Source organism: Gekko japonicus, unplaced genomic scaffold, assembly GCF_001447785.1.
Source record: "Gekko japonicus isolate JY-2015 unplaced genomic scaffold, Gekko_japonicus_V1.1 scaffold933, whole genome shotgun sequence".
NCBI lineage: Eukaryota > Metazoa > Chordata > Lepidosauria > Squamata > Gekkonidae > Gekko > Gekko japonicus.
Genome location: NW_015165264.1, coordinates 525,964 through 541,721, shown reverse-complemented (window position 1 = coordinate 541,721; position 15,758 = coordinate 525,964). Strand labels below are relative to the sequence as shown.

Sequence of the window (15,758 nt, the reverse complement as noted above, 5' to 3'; positions counted from 1 at the left end):
AATGGTGAGGAGCTAACTGTAAACTCTTGGAAGACTCTTAGGATGGAAGAAGTCTTTATTAAAGTGACAGAGCTTAAATTGTCTCAAATGATTGTAATAAAGGTCACTTTGCTTGCCAGCAAAAGTAGCCAGAGACCAGTGACCTGGATTCTTGTGTTCATATATGTTGTTTGATTGTCATCATTATGTTACTTTGGAATGTGACACAGCAAAATGAATATCGGCATTTTCAGCTCTTCCTCTGCCACAGGTGTGCTGTTTGTTGAGAAGCCATTGATTTCCATTACTTGACTTTCTGCTAGAGACACTGCCTTACATTTCACGCTGAAAATGGAGAAGATGAAAATCCTAAACACTTCCTTTTGCTCTTGTCTTCCATTGTAGCTGCTCAGAAAGTTTCTCATCTTCTGGGTATCAATGTGACAGATTTCACCAGAGGAATTCTCACTCCTCGCATCAAAGTGGGGCGGGACTATGTCCAAAAGGCTCAAACTAAAGAGCAGGTGTGTAGAAGTTTGTATTTTCTACTTTTCTTCCGTCACAGAACTTATGGCAGCTTAGATAGGGCTCACGAGAGTTCCTCACCCAGGTGGTGACCTGCTTAGCTTCAGCAAGGTTGCTGCATTGCATGTCTCCCAAACATGTCTTGATCTTCACTGAATGAAAATAAATAAGCTGTTTCTTGCAGAAGTGATAGGCTGCATGGATCTGTAAAGGCTCTGAGGCAAGGCAAACAGCGTATGGACATCATCCTAGAAATGCTGATGGTTTTATGAGCTGCATGATGAAAAATTAACATCTTTAAAGCCTGAATTACCAACTAGTCTTAACTAGCTTATTATGCGAAGCTGCTACTTCCATATGGCTGCAAAGCAGAGAGTGGCAGTTGTTAAGCTACAGAGTGTCTTGGGAATTGCCTGGGTACCTGCCAAGAAGTAAGCAGTGAGGCATGCTGTCAGCATGTCCCCAACAATGCTCTGTATTCATAGTCTTTTTCTCTGTGATGAAAGCTTCTTGAGATGGAAGTCAGAACTTGCTTGATGTTCCCAAAGGTCTTCACCCTGCTTTTCATAAGCTGATTCTAGTATGCAGTGCATTAAACAAGCTCAGCATATTGCTTTTAGACCAGAGGGAATGTCTCACTTCCTCCTTGAGGCCCGTCTAGTAATATTTGATGGCCTCTTACATTACTCTGTAAATGAGAGCACATCAGAAATTATTCTTAGGGGTTTTTTTAGGATTGTTGACCAGACAATAACCCATATCTCTAACCTTGAATCTTGCAGTCTGTCCACGTGTTCTGTGATACTTGGTTTGGCTATTGTATGTGACTTCCCCTCTGTTTTGCAGGCTGACTTTGCCATCGAGGCACTGGCTAAAGCCACTTATGAGCGCATGTTCCGTTGGCTGGTGATGCGTATCAACAAGGCCCTGGATAAGACAAAGAGACAAGGAGCATCTTTCATAGGCATCCTTGACATTGCTGGCTTTGAAATATTTGAGGTAAGTGAAATTTATTTATTCAGTTCATTTATACCTCATTCTTCTCCCCAGTGGGGGGACCCAAAGTGGCTTACAACATTCTCCCCCTCTCCATTTTTTCTTCGCAAAACCCCTGTGTGGAGAGTTTGTGACTGGCCCACAGTCACCCAGGAAGTCTCCATTACAGATTGGGGATTCGAATCTGGGTCTCCCAGATTCTAGTCTAACACTGTAACCACTACATCACACCGGCTCTCTTTAAAAAGTATCTTTTAATCCCAGCATGCTTTGTCTGGAATATCTGTGAGACTTCTTGATTTCTTTTTTTTTAACCAGATCAAACTAGATTTTGTAAGAGTTCAGATCACCTAACCAGATCTTCCCTTTCTAGATGCCTTTTTTCATAAAGATACAGTCTCCACAATATTCCTAAGTGTATTGAAGGTATTGGGCCTGATCTGAACCTGGATCTCCCCGGTACTAACACCTTTCTGATCACTATGAACACCATTCGGATCACTACACCACACTAGTTGATAGGACAATGTGTGCATGCATTTCCCCAATGATAGCCCTTGGCAGCCTTAAATTCCTGTCAATTCTAATCAAAAGGGGAGAAGGGGAGACTTTCACTGAGAAGGTAAAGGTTCCCTTGCTCGAAAGCCAGTCGAATCCGACTCTAGGGTTGCGGTGCTCATCTCCGTTCCTGGGTTCAAATCCCAGTTTAGCCACATAGGTGACTAGGTAATCTTGGGCCATGGCTGCTTCTTAGTCTAACCTTGGGGCACATTAGAGGAAGGTCATAATGATGAACTTACTAAAATTAAGTAGAAAATTTGTGTTCGCATTTATGCATATAAGGAATGGATGCTTCAAATGGACATGTCAGGGAAGTTGGCGGTTTAACTGGATGGGCCCCTTGGAAGAAGGTTGCTAAGAAGCCAACTTCCTGTTGTTGCCTGGGGGAGGGGCAGCTAGTATTAACAGCAGCCCTGAGTTAAGTTGGGCAGTGAAGGCGGTATCCCTCCGCAGGGTGGAGAATGAGACCAAGGCCATGAGCCTTGGTGAGGGACTTACTTGAGGGGCTTTATGGACTGGAGGGAGCCATGGCTGAAGGAAGGGCATGAGTGGCTGTTGCTTTTCCTTAGCAGTAGATCAGCTGGGGAGGAGGTCCCAGTGAGGCCCAGGTAACACCCCTCCAAGGCAGATACCCTTCTTGTCCATGAAAAGAGATCAAGCCTCACAGAACCTTTTTTTGGTCCCATATTGTCAAAAGCAGGGCCAGAATTTTTGGGATGAGAAATGGGATAAATTCTTAATTAAAACGTAAGTTTACAACATTTGACGTGACCTGATCTTGGTACCCTTATTTTTTCAGAAACTAAACATGTGTAGGGGCTAAACTCATCCAAAGCAACTTACTGTTTACTTTTTAGAACAAAACAAAGTTTAAATTTCAGTATGAATTTTGTTATCAGGTCGCCTTTGCCACTCAAGGAAAAAAATTGGCAGACCTGGTTGCTGTGAAGTAGAGAGTTAATGGATATGCAGAGCTATGTGTTAGCTCAGTCTAAGGCAACTGAAACTGTTTGTAGTTACTAGAGATGTGAAACTTCTGGCAGTTTTGAAGCCACAGAAAAGAACCTTTCCCCCTGATTTTTTTTCCAGGTAGAAAATGGAAATTTGGAGGGAAATTGAAATACATGCAGTACTTGCTGTCCTATCAAAGCTAAACTAATTTCACCACTTGAACAACCTAAAATGCATCATTTATAACTTACTTAGCATATAAAATTGCAATAGTTGAAATATTTACGGAATTTAAAAGGTATAAATGCCTTAGTCTTCTACAAGCAAAACTGCATATATACTTAGAGAAAACTGCAAGCTGATGAATCCTGTGCTACCTTAGCCCATATATCTTAATTTTTGCTATCTGAAAGTTAAACAAAAAACATAAGCTTTGTGTTAAACAACATAAAATATGTTATTAGGTCAGGAAAAAAGGCCACACAAAGGTTGAGTAATAACATCTGCACAGCTAGATGTCTTTCCCACTAATTGCTGCTGTCTTCCTTCCATGGCTACTGAATAGATAGAGCTCAGTTGTCAGTGAAACTTTCAGAGTTTCCCTCTGAGGGTTTGGTCAGTTTCTGCCCCACCTCCTTCTGATCTCGCCCCCCCCCCCCGCAAGGTAAAGAAATAAGCTACTTGATACACAGTCTGGGAACATATGGGTCATAGTGGCTTGAGGAAGAGATGCAAACATCAACTGCAAGAGAAGAGTCAGGTCAAAAGGGCCACAGGATCAATGAAAGCCCTGCATGCTGCCCTCATGGAGATCAGGCAAGCCAGATCTCATTAGATCTCAGAGGCTAAGCAGGGCTGACTCTGACAGGTATTTGGATAGGAGATCTCCAAAGAATACAAGGTCAGGAGGCAGAGGCAGACTATCTAGCCACTTCTCTGAACATCCTCCATGCCCCAGTAGGAATCGCCAGAAATTGCCATGACTTCCAGGCACCAGTGCCCACACACGTGCACACACACAATGCAAAAATGCCACAAGAAAGAAAGAAAGAAAAAGATCAGGTTTCCTCCTAGGTGCAGAAATGCATCTTTTATTTGAGAGGGGTGTATGTCTACATCATGCCCACCTTGTCCTTAAAAGTATTTCACTGATTCTAAAGGACAAAATATTTCATTGGAGGGTTTTTTTCAGTATTCCCCCAAATTTCTGTTTTTTTCACTTGGAAAAATTGGGAAAAGGCCTTGGGGGGGAAGGGTGGGTGGGTTGTCCCAAGTATATCTGGTTTCTTTCTGGGCCTTCACATCTCTAGTAGTTACTTTCATATGCTTTTCAAGGGCTTGGGGTTGATCCACAGGTGAGCTCCACTAGGTACATAAAGAATCATATTTTCAAGAGGAGAGGGGAAAACTGAGATGGGAAAAACAAACTGCTGCTGAAAGCAGGTTAACAAATGTTTGACCCTTTGGTCCTGTGCGCTAATGGCTGCTTTTTATTTCCTAATAGCTGAATTCGTTTGAGCAGTTGTGTATTAACTACACAAATGAGAAGTTGCAGCAACTCTTCAACCACACCATGTTCATCCTGGAGCAAGAAGAATACCAGCGTGAGGGCATAGAATGGAACTTCATCGACTTTGGCCTGGACTTGCAGCCCTGCATTGATCTTATAGAAAAACCAGTGAGTGATTTCCTGCATCCTGTCTGAGTAGCAGGGAACCGCTACAGTGTTGAATTAAGCCCACTGTGCTTTTGGTGTATGTTAAGCACCTGTGAACTACTTGCAGGGAAGGGAGGGTGTGAGTGTGGTGGCTGCAGAACTCAATCCTTAAAGAGATCTGTTGCATCCTACCAGCCGTTCTGCTCAACTCCATTCCACATGGGTTTTGTTCAGAATCAGCAGGTCCTCTAGTTCCTGGCATAACCTTCCTGGTGTTGAGAAGGGGCTTCTGCTTCCCTTCTCATTAGCATAGAAGCTGGCAAAATCCTTGCACTGAAACTGGTGTGTCAAAGTACAAGGATCCAGAACTGGGGTAGTGAGAGACTGCTGCTTGTGGCTCTGGGTCTGCATCATTTCCATCACTGCTTGCATGGAAATGTAAGGCCTGCTGAACTTGTTTCCAAGGAACCATTACTTAAAAACTGTGGCCAAGGACTGAAGTGTTTCCTGAGAAATACTCACCTCTTCGGGGTTTCTATTTGGTGAGAGAACAGAGGCTCCAGGGTTGCTCTTCTGCGAAGTGCCGTCCTTTGACCACCTGGAAGGAGAAATGTTGGCCACCTGCTTTGTTTCCCTGTTAACCTTCAGTTACTGCTACTGCTGCGGACGTGTTCGAGTTGTTAGCTTGTTTATGTCTTACAAGATGGCATCAGCAAATGTTGGAGGTGAAGGTCAGGCAGCGTCCAGAGCTAACTCCCTTTCGAAGAACTTTTAGCACCGTAGCTTGTCCCAGTCTCCATGTGCTCTTCTGTCAAGATGTGGCCCAGATGAGCAGTGCGGAATAGAGCAACTGATAGCGGGTGGGTGTCTTTCCCATTGTCTCTCAGCCCTACAGCTGCCACTGCCTCCGTCCACCAGGCTAGAGGCAAGCTTGGCCAGGCAGAATGGCTCAGGACCAGTGAGGGGCACAACTTAGCAGGCTGGAAATGGCCGTGGTGGCACTTCACGCAGCTGTTCTCAGATTGGGGTCTGTGCAAGACAGTGTCCTTCTGTTAACCAGGTTGGGCTTGCACATTAGTCATTCAAAGGGCTGGGTTTATCAGAGAGAGAAAGAGATGCTTCACTAACCTCTGTATTTGAAATTTGAGTGCTGCTTTTAAAAACTTGTCTAGTCACTGCAATCTGGGCCCCATTAACTGCTCAGAACTTTAGTTGATGCAGTCCTGGAGTGAAGCTGAGAACTCCTAAAGCCAGTCCATGAGGTGGTGGTCTTTTATGTTTGGTCTTCGGTAGAGTTAAACCAAACTGTGTCACTTCCACAGCATCTAAACTAGACCTGTCTTTTGGACATGCTGTATTCAATAAACTCTTTTTTCAGTGATGCATTCATAGTGTTCTTTAAAAGTGGCTGTCTAGAAAGCTGTCCCACGCTAAGCCTGACTTGCAAGGAATAGTGCTACGTTTCATCTTCTGCTTGCTTTTGAAGCATTTAACTTTGGCAGAAGTTCTGACATTTAGCTGTTTTGTACCCAGGCTGGTCCCCCAGGCATACTGGCCCTGCTGGATGAAGAGTGCTGGTTCCCAAAGGCTACTGATAAAAGCTTTGTGGAAAAAGTGGTGCAGGAGCAAGGGAGCCACCCTAAATTCCAGAAGCCAAAGCAGCTGAAAGACAAAGCTGACTTCTGCATTATGCATTATGCTGGCAAGGTAAGTGTGCAGGACAGCAGCATGAAGAAACCAACAAGGATGCAACTGAACTGTCAGAAAGCTCTAGTGACCTGGGGACTTTTTCCAGATTAGCAGAATAAATTGCTGTGTAAAATTCTGTCCCATAGCAGGAAAGGAAGCATGTAGCTACCAGAAACTGTTGCATCCATAAAGATCTGATTCTGTAGGATTAGATGGAGAGTTTTGCCTGTGATGGAGAATTTTGCCATAATACAAGGCATCAATTTGTCAATCTTTACCCATGCTAACAGTCTGTATTGGCCAGCTAGCATTTTTAGGGACTCTGGGTAATCTGCATAGCCTTCAAAATGGGTATCTACTTGAAAGGAATATTAATTTTGGTCAATGGTCTACTTCTCTGTAGCAGGCAATCTGAGAAATTTTTTAGTACCGGTGAAGTTTAGCATCAGATCTTGATGTCTGAAGGCACCAAACCAGATTTGGTGTAGGGAGATTTATGTTTAGGTTTAGCTCTAATTAGTCCCATGGTGATTCAAATTCTCCCCCAGCCCCAAGTTTCTGTTTGTCCTGCGGAGTCGCACATAGGGAATCAGTTTCCCTTGTTCCCTTGTAAAAATGGGATGGGATATAATTAGCATTGTGAGGGAGGGTGTCAAATGAAGGGGAAAGGGTTAAAACATACATTAGTACTGCAGCCCTGACTTTGACTCCCACACACACTGCTTTTATTTGGGGGGGGGGGGAGTAGCAGCAGCTTGCAGGGAGTTCTTTGTCCTGTGTCTTGTCTGGTTTGGCCCATAGTCAATACATGCCAAGCAGCCTTTCACATCCAGTATTTGTTACTAATTCCTTCTCCAGGTTGATTACAAAGCAGATGAGTGGCTCATGAAGAACATGGATCCTCTTAATGACAATGTTGCTACCCTCCTGCACCAATCCTCTGATAAGTTTGTGTCTGATCTGTGGAAAGATGGTATGTAATGAGATTCCTTATCAGTTCTGAAAGCTCTTAATCACTGTATCAGATGTCTGCAGATAATGGGTGTCTGCCCTTCTTCCAGCCTTTAAAATAATAATGACCAACGTGATCCAAAACTTGCAGTTGCATAATACTTCATCTTTATATATAGAAGAACTCTCTCCTACTGCTGAAGTAGTGTCTCTTTCTGAATGGCCTTTTCAGGGCAGGATCCCAGAATAAAATTCAAGTAGGAGTACGCTGTGTACTTGGCATTTCCAGATGTGAGCGTTAATGAGGTGAAACTGAACCCTCCAAGGACTTTTTTTTGCTTGCTCCAGTGCCATTAGGTGTCTTGCACACTAGGTTATCTGTTGCCTTGAATCTTACTGTCTCTTTTGTCTTGGGTTTTTCTTTGACGTCTCTGTTGCAGAGATGCAGAACATTCAGAGAGCCTATTTCTATCAACACTTTCCTATTCTTCATCTAGAACCAGGTGACTGAGAAACCCGGCTGTTGTGTCGTGTGTGATTCCTTCTAGAGCCATGCAAGAAATGCTTCCATTAATTCTTCTTTCCCTCTTACTGTTCCCGCTTGTCTGTCTCAGTCCTTCTGCTTTATGCTCGTAGACCATTAGGATTAGGGGAAAAAAGATTTTTAACCCAAATGTGGTTACACAGGTACAACGGCAGGCCATATATGGATGGTACTGGTTTAAGGATTTGTGGGAATAGCTATCCCTTCTTCAAATATTCAGTGGCCTCTTAAACACTGGAGCCCAGGGGAAGTGGTTTCAGAACTGGTGCTATTACTGTAGCTGTTGGCCAGGAGGGCCGCGTGTGGCTGTAGCATGGCTGTTTTGTACAAAAAGGGTGATGATTAGGCTTTCTAGTAGGCTCTCTAGTAGCTAAAGCAAGAGTCCTCTTCATTGGCCAAGAAGATGCAGCTGATCGTCTTTGAGGCGTCTTGTTCTTATTTTGCTGTCTGATTGCAGGTATTTATTAAGCTGTTTAAGAGAATTTTCCTGCTAGTCCCTAATGATCTTTGGGAACCTTTTCTTATCTCATTCAGAAACACAACTTCTGTCTATCTAAAGTAGTCTTTGACTCCAGTGAATAGCTACTTTTGGGGGGAGAAGCAGCATCTTAACTCTTGGCCATATAGGCAATACTCATCTTGTCTCTCTGTCCCTAGTTTAGCCCTGCAGGTTGAAGGTTTTCTCTGAGAATAGCTAATGTCTTTTTAAAAGCCTTGGATGATTCAAAGTAGTTATAGTCCAAGAGAGAGTGGCTGGTTTGGCTGCTGTCAGGCAACTGGTAGGCTACAAAATCTGACCCGTCTCAAACAGTTCAATGGCCTTTTGTACTGGGTAGTTACCATATATCAGCACTGAACTCCCTTTGCATTGTGTCACTAACTAGGCAAGCAGTTTCAATTAAAATGCAGAGTCAGTTCATCCTGAGTCACTTGGCAGAGCTTCCGCATGGGGATGATTCCCCTTTTGGCTCTCACTGCTGTTGGATGGGGATTTTCTCTGTGCTTTCGTCCCATGCCTGCTCTCTTCCCCCACACCTCCAGTGGGCTTTTGTTAATCATTAGTAGGTATATCGCTATGCTATAGCGATTTATCTGTTACCAGTTTCTTTTAAAAAGGCAGAATGCCTACGAGTGATGGGGGATTGGTGGGGATGGCAGGCGCAAAAGGAAATGGGGAAGAAAGGGTGGTGGGTGTGGGCAGGGAAATGCACACCTTCCTGTCCCTACGCTCCCCAAACCCACTTTAAGTAATATCCTTAAGGAGAGAGCCTACCAAAGCATGTCTGGGATGCTGCAGAGGAGAAGCAGGGAAAACTTGGAAGATGGATGACTGCATGGTAGTCCTCCTATGCAGAATCTCCAAAGAAATGCACTGATGGGATATGACACAGAGCAAGAGCTCAGTATACAAGTAACATGTGCATGCGAGGGACAGTAAGAATCTCCTCTTAACAGTCTAGGGGTAGTTACTGCACTCGTAGTGAAAAATGGATTTTAAGATAGTTTGGGGTTCTACACCAGGCTTGAACAAACGGATTTTTAAGAGGTGGCTCATTCAGCAGCATCTCTGCAAATATGCCAGTTGCTTACTAGTCAGCTGCTCTAACCATGACTTGGATGGTGCCAGAGCTTCAGTCAGTAGCATGTAAAGAAAAATCTCAAGCTGAATTTTTGGGTGCTAGCTTAGAGAAGGGAGGCCTCATCATCTTCCTGGTTGGCAGGCAAAATATGAGCGTGAATCTTAGCTAACTCGAACCAGTTGTGCCAGTTTCATTTTTCTCTTTGGCATAGAAATTGCTGTTTGAGCTGCCAGCTTGGATCTGCCAGGCATGAGACAGATCCTAGACCTAGTAGTTGGTGGCTGCTTCCCCCCCCATTTCTGTTGTTGTCCCAATATAATAACAAACTGGACTTCCGCACCTGTATAGCAATGAAGCAAATGGATCCTGCCAATTCCTTTCTTTATCCTGCTCTTTCCAGATGTGTTACGCATTGTCTTTTGTAGCCTAGGTGAGAAAATGTAACCATCTCATGTGTTCCCTCTAGTCGACCGCATAGTTGGGCTGGATCAAGTGGCTGGCATGTCCGATTCAGCACTGCCTGGAGCCTTTAAGACCAGGAAGGGCATGTTCCGAACAGTGGGCCAGCTGTACAAAGAACAGCTGGCCAAGCTGATGGCTACCCTGAGGAACACCAACCCCAACTTTGTCCGTTGCATTATTCCCAACCATGAAAAGAAGGTAGGTGCAACCTTTTGCCCGTCGACATAATGCTGTACATCTCTGCTTTGGAAATGACTTAAAGATGATTCTGAAGATCAAATACAGAACTTTCCTCCTTTGTAGGGGTTGAGGCCTGAGATAGTAGGGTTTTTAATCATATACTAATTTGTAGCTTTCAAAAGCATTCTTGTTTCGGGCACAAGCTCTTGACTTAAAGAAGCTTGTGAGGGTTTTTCTAAAAGGTCAAGATGACTTTTGTGCTGGGATTCTGTAACAAGGACCTGTCCATCTTCCTCAGGCTGGGAAACTGGACCCACACCTAGTCTTGGATCAGCTCCGTTGCAATGGAGTACTGGAGGGAATCCGTATCTGCAGGCAAGGCTTCCCCAACAGAGTGGTCTTCCAGGAGTTCAGGCAAAGGTAAAGCTCAGCGATTATTTCTGTCCGTTCTGAATGTGTAGCCATGGTTCTCTTAGACAGGCAAAGGTCTGTGCCTGCAGCTAAAGTCAGTAAACAGCCCATTCTTAGTAGGTGGCTTAATTGACAAAAATAGTAAAACAGGAAAACTTTCTCCAACCACCACACTGAAAAAGCCGTTCCTACTCAACAGCTAGTTTCACAAAGTGTTAGCCGCCGTTGGAGCCAAGGTTCCACCCCTAGTGTAGCCTGCCGGTAAACCTTGTCCACGCCACACTCTTGTGTGTTTACAGGTAGAACTCCAGTTTGGCCTCCAGCATCTGCCCACATGTCAAGGCTGAGTTAGATAGTAGAAATTGTGACTGGCTGACTTAACTTGCTGGATTAAAATCCGCTAAATGTTTTCTGTAGGACAGGCTGCACAGGAATTTGAAATCTAAGGTTGTGACTTCAGCGAGTGATCTTGGAACCGAGTCACTGTGGAAGCTAAGCAGGAGTGAACCTGATCAGCCCCTCGGGTGGCAGACCACTGCAAGCCCTTGACAAGAGAAGGAGTAGAAACCAGTACTTTGGGAAGGGGCTGTGGATTAGTGCATGCATAGGCGGGCTTAGCTATGTAGAAGCTGGGGAGCTGCCCTGCAGCTGGTTGCAGTTGCCATTCACTGCCTGAGTCTCAGGTGGTGGCTAGGGCAATCAGCTGTTGGGTGGTGGGAGGACCCATCCTACTGCCCTATAGCTGAGTTGTCTGAGTATCAAACAGCATTGGGACAATCAACTATAGGGTGTGTGTGTGGGGGGGGGGGAGATGATTGCTGACCATTGCCCTGAAGCCACCCCACCCACTGCACCCAGTGATTTTAGGGCCCCAGAATCAATAAGACCATCCCCAGGCACATAAATCTTTACTCAGTTGGTCCCAGTTCAGTCCCTAGGATCCCTTCCAGTTAAGGCTTTCGATGCCTGAGATCCTGGAGATTAGCTAGCAGCAAGACTAGACAATATGGAGTCAGTGGGCTCACTTGATATGAAGCATGTTCATGTATTCCAGAGTAGCTTGCCTGTTTCACAACTTTGGAGAAATGCAGGTAATGACACCTACATTGCAGGGCCATCTATGCCTAGGATAGCCAAGGTCTGTTTCAGATCATATGCAGTATTCTGACTCAATTTTTTTCTTCCAGGTATGAGATCCTGACTCCAAATGCCATTCCCAAAGGGTTTATGGATGGAAAGCAAGCCTGTGTGCTGATGGTAAGTCTCAGCTGCACTGTGGAAAATCGATAACCCAAACAAGAAAAGTAGACCTCCCAGTACTAAGACAAAGAACAAGCAACAAACTGGGGAAAAGTGGTAGAAAACCCACTAAAACACTTAGATATGTACGCAAATACAGTCACTTATATATTTAGATACTATATAAAAATTTACAAAATTTATATGCAAGGTATATTAGCCATAACAATACAATATCTCAGTGCTATATAATAGAACAATACAAATTGCAATGTTGCCAGCCAGAACAATCATTAGAATATTGCTAATCCATTACAACTAAGTTTTTTCCAAGTTCAAGTTTCAAGTTAAGTTCAAGTTTCAAGTTAAGTTCAAGTTTCAAGTTTACAAAGCAGCCGGCTTTCGCTTGTTTTTGTGTCAAACCTTCATCAGAAGCAGAACAACTTATATTGTGTCATAATATCTTATCGTTTGAAATTGCACATTTCTGATTTCTAGAATGTCTCTCTTGGTTTCAAAGCTTAGCAGTATACAGACAGGTCCAATATGAGAAGTCTTCATGGGAATTGAGGGCTAGTCCCAATACTAATTGTAGCAACCCTTGAGAAGAAGTTGCTTCTAGAAATCAGAAAGGTGCAATTTCAAACTATCAAATATTATGACACAATATAAGTTCTGCTTCTGATGAAGGTTTGACACGAAAACAAGCGAAAGCCGGCTGCTTTGTAAACTTGAGACTTGAACTTGTAAAAAACTTAGCTGTAATGGATTAGCAATATTCTAATGATCTGGCTAGCAACATTGCAATTTGTATTGTTCTATTATATAGCACTGAGATATTGTATTGTTATCGCTAATATGCCTTGCATATAAATTTGTAAATTTTGATATCGTATCTAAATACATAAGTGACTGTATTTGTGTGCATATCTAAGTGTTTTAGTGGATTTTCTACCACTTTTCCCGTTTGTTGCATGTTCCTTGACACCGTGGAAAGTGACAAGGAAAGGCAAAATTTAAGGGTAAAGCATTCTTGAGCCTAAATTCTTATGAAAACGTGGCCCTGTTTATTGCAGTAGCCGGATCTTGTGCTCATTAAGTTTTTCTGGTAGCAGTAGTTCCCAGAATGTGCATTTCAAAACTGCCTTTAAAATGTTTTGCAGGTACCCCTTCTGCACTGCTAATAAATTCCCTTTTCCATAGTCAAGTAGAAGTAGAAATAAAAAGGTACTTCCACATGGTTAAGACATTCCTGAATTGGCCCTTAATTAGTTACTCCCTGTTCCACTTTGTGTGGGTTATTCTTTGCAGCAATTTCTCATCTTTTTTTTTTTTTTGCACAATTGCTTGATTATGCAACTGTGATCATGAAAAAACAGGAGAAAAATGACCAGCTGCTTTGACTGTGAGGTTGCCCAACCCTTCTCTTCTCCCCCTTTCCTCCAACTGACTAATTAAAGACTGATTCAGAAATGCCAAAGCCACATTAGATAACTGGAAACTGTTAATAAACCAAAGCAAATGGATGAAAATTAAGAAGAAAATTGCCCTGGGAAGCTTCAATGAATGTACTGTGTTCAGAGTGATGTCATCTGGATTCTCTGGGTTTTAAATTATGTCCTCTAGATTAAATGGTTTATGTGGATATGATCCCTGGGGAGGGGAAGAGTAGCTCTGATTTCTTTAAAAAAGGGTTGTTGGAATGTGTAACATGCATGAAGTCATTGATGTCCCACAAACTATTCTTTCTCCTTTGCTTGTTGACACTAGTTTTGAGTCAGCGTGGATGGGTTTACATGTGAAGTGATAAATACTAATATTTCAATAAATATCTATTTCTCCCCTGCAGATTAAAGCACTAGAGCTGGATCCAAATCTTTACCGAATTGGACAGAGCAAAGTGTTTTTCCGAGCAGGTGTCCTTGCTCACCTTGAGGAAGAAAGAGACTTGAAAATCACAGATGTCATTATTGGGTTCCAAGCATGCTGCAGAGGCTACCTGGCTAGAAAGTATGTACAGCATAAGTGCTAGTTTTTGTTGGTATCATATGGAATCAAGTGGCAGATTACTGGCATTCTGAGTCTATAGATGATTTTAGAAAGCCTCCATTGGCTCCTGCTCGTATACTTTTAGTTACAGTTTAAAGTGTGATACTGAAATACATGTACACACTAGCTGGAATATCTGAGCACCTGCCTTTTAATCTTGTTGAACTCCTCTTACTTAATTGGAAGGTTGCTTTACAATCAAAGTTAAATGCTATTCCACTTGACTGACAGGCTCTGGATCTCTTGTACTAGGTAGTACAGATACAATGGAGTTAGAGCATCATCATTACGTTATGCAGAATTACAGTAGGAAAAGCAAAATGAATGTTTTGGTAAGGAAGGTAGGATCTAAGGGGTCTCTAGTTCTTCTCTGGCCCTAACCCTTTCCACATTTCATCCTACCTGCTACAGGGCTTTTGCCAAGCGTCAGCAGCAGTTGACTGCAATGAAGGTTCTCCAGAGGAATTGTGCTGCATATCTGAAGCTTCGCAACTGGCAGTGGTGGAGACTCTTTACCAAGGTACTGATTGAGGGAAGGTTTCAGTGGCTGAGCTTCAGCACCCTTCAAAGTCCAATAGAGTCAATGGGCTTAGAATGTTGAACTCTGCTTAGGATAGCGCTGATGGCACTGCATGTCACTTTCCTAGTTATATGCTGGAGCTGGGTGTGGAGAAACACATCTCCTTTGGCACCCGTTGGCAACTGGGACTGCCAGCAGTTCTCATGTACCACTCACTTTGACTGCTAGAGAACACTTTGTCCTGCACTAGGTTTCAGAAGCCAGACTAATACCTGCATGTAACTCCTTTCTCCTGAATATAACTCCTTTCTCCTGATTATAAGTTTGATAATAAATAAATAAAATTGATTCCCTGCAGGTCAAGCCTTTGTTGCAAGTGAGCAGGCAAGAGGAGGAGATGCTGGCCAAGGAAGAAGAACTGGTGAAAGTCAAGGAAAAGCAACTGGCCGCAGAAAACAGGCTAACTGAAATGGAAACTATGCAGGGCCAGGTGAAAAGATGCAGCTTTTCTTTCAGCCTGCTGGGTGATCTGTTTGTCTGTTTGCACAGGCTTAAAGCACTGTAGTTTTAACTGATTTCTCTGTGTAGTACATGTCCATGTACTGATTTATCTGTGTACTACACTATTTGGAGTGCATGTTTTAGATCAAATCCTCTCCAACTGAATGCTGTAGAACAATGGTTCTCAAACTTTCCCCCCAAACACTAGTTTTGGTGGCCCACTTACAAAGTACCTCTACCTTACTTTCCACTTTCCAACATAAAATGCATGAATCTTGCATCCAGTAGTGATGGATAAGCGGTTTCTTGGCTGTTTCCTACATTATGCTGAGGCAAACCCAGATTTGTTGTCAAGCCCCTTCTCCCAGCACATTGTGGTGTTCCTCCTCCCCCCCCCCCCCTTGGCCTTGCAAATAGATAATGTGAAGGCCTAGGAGGAGGACAGAAGGAATCTGGGGGAATTCCCTGAGGATTAGAAAAATAATTCCCATCAGAAAAATTAGAAATTTCGAGCAAAACTCCTTTGAAATATTTTTTTTCCTTTGAAATAAGTGAAATTCTTAAGATGGGGTTTCGCTTAATCAAAATGGGTAGTATGAAGACTTATGTAAAATGATCTACAGCATTAGAGCACAGTATTTACTTCCATTAAAGTGTTCTGTAATATAAAATGTGTTTCCAGTTCTATTGTGACCATTTTTGCCCATGTAATTTGTTTAATGCAAAATGTGTATGGTCTGTTTTCAACTTTCCCCCCATCTCTCAAATGACAAAAACTAAGAAACACGTGCAGAGGTAGGATAGAGTGCAGGACGCTGCCTGCAGCTCTCTATAGTATTGGGAAGATTTGCATTTATTAATTTTGTAAATATACTAGGTAGGACAACTTTTATATCATAACTGATGTACTTTGTGTTAAACTGGTAAAATACATTATAGGTTTGATAAAATTGTATTGTGTGT

At 43.1% G+C, this 15,758-nt stretch overlaps 1 protein-coding gene across 1 annotated transcript in view; it reads left to right on the top strand.

Annotated features, from left to right (window-relative positions):
- The window catches only part of MYH9 (myosin, heavy chain 9, non-muscle), an 84,663-nt gene that overhangs the window by 52,396 nt on the left and 16,509 nt on the right, over nt 1-15,758 (top strand). The window contains exons 11-21 of the mRNA XM_015410200.1: nt 385-503; nt 1,351-1,503; nt 4,517-4,690; nt 6,203-6,376; nt 7,217-7,331; nt 9,900-10,093; nt 10,374-10,495; nt 11,674-11,743; nt 13,575-13,735; nt 14,186-14,294; nt 14,653-14,784. Coding sequence (XP_015265686.1) covers nt 385-503; nt 1,351-1,503; nt 4,517-4,690; nt 6,203-6,376; nt 7,217-7,331; nt 9,900-10,093; nt 10,374-10,495; nt 11,674-11,743; nt 13,575-13,735; nt 14,186-14,294; nt 14,653-14,784 — 1,523 coding nt within the window. The remainder of the gene's footprint in view (nt 1-384; nt 504-1,350; nt 1,504-4,516; nt 4,691-6,202; nt 6,377-7,216; nt 7,332-9,899; nt 10,094-10,373; nt 10,496-11,673; nt 11,744-13,574; nt 13,736-14,185; nt 14,295-14,652; nt 14,785-15,758) is intronic.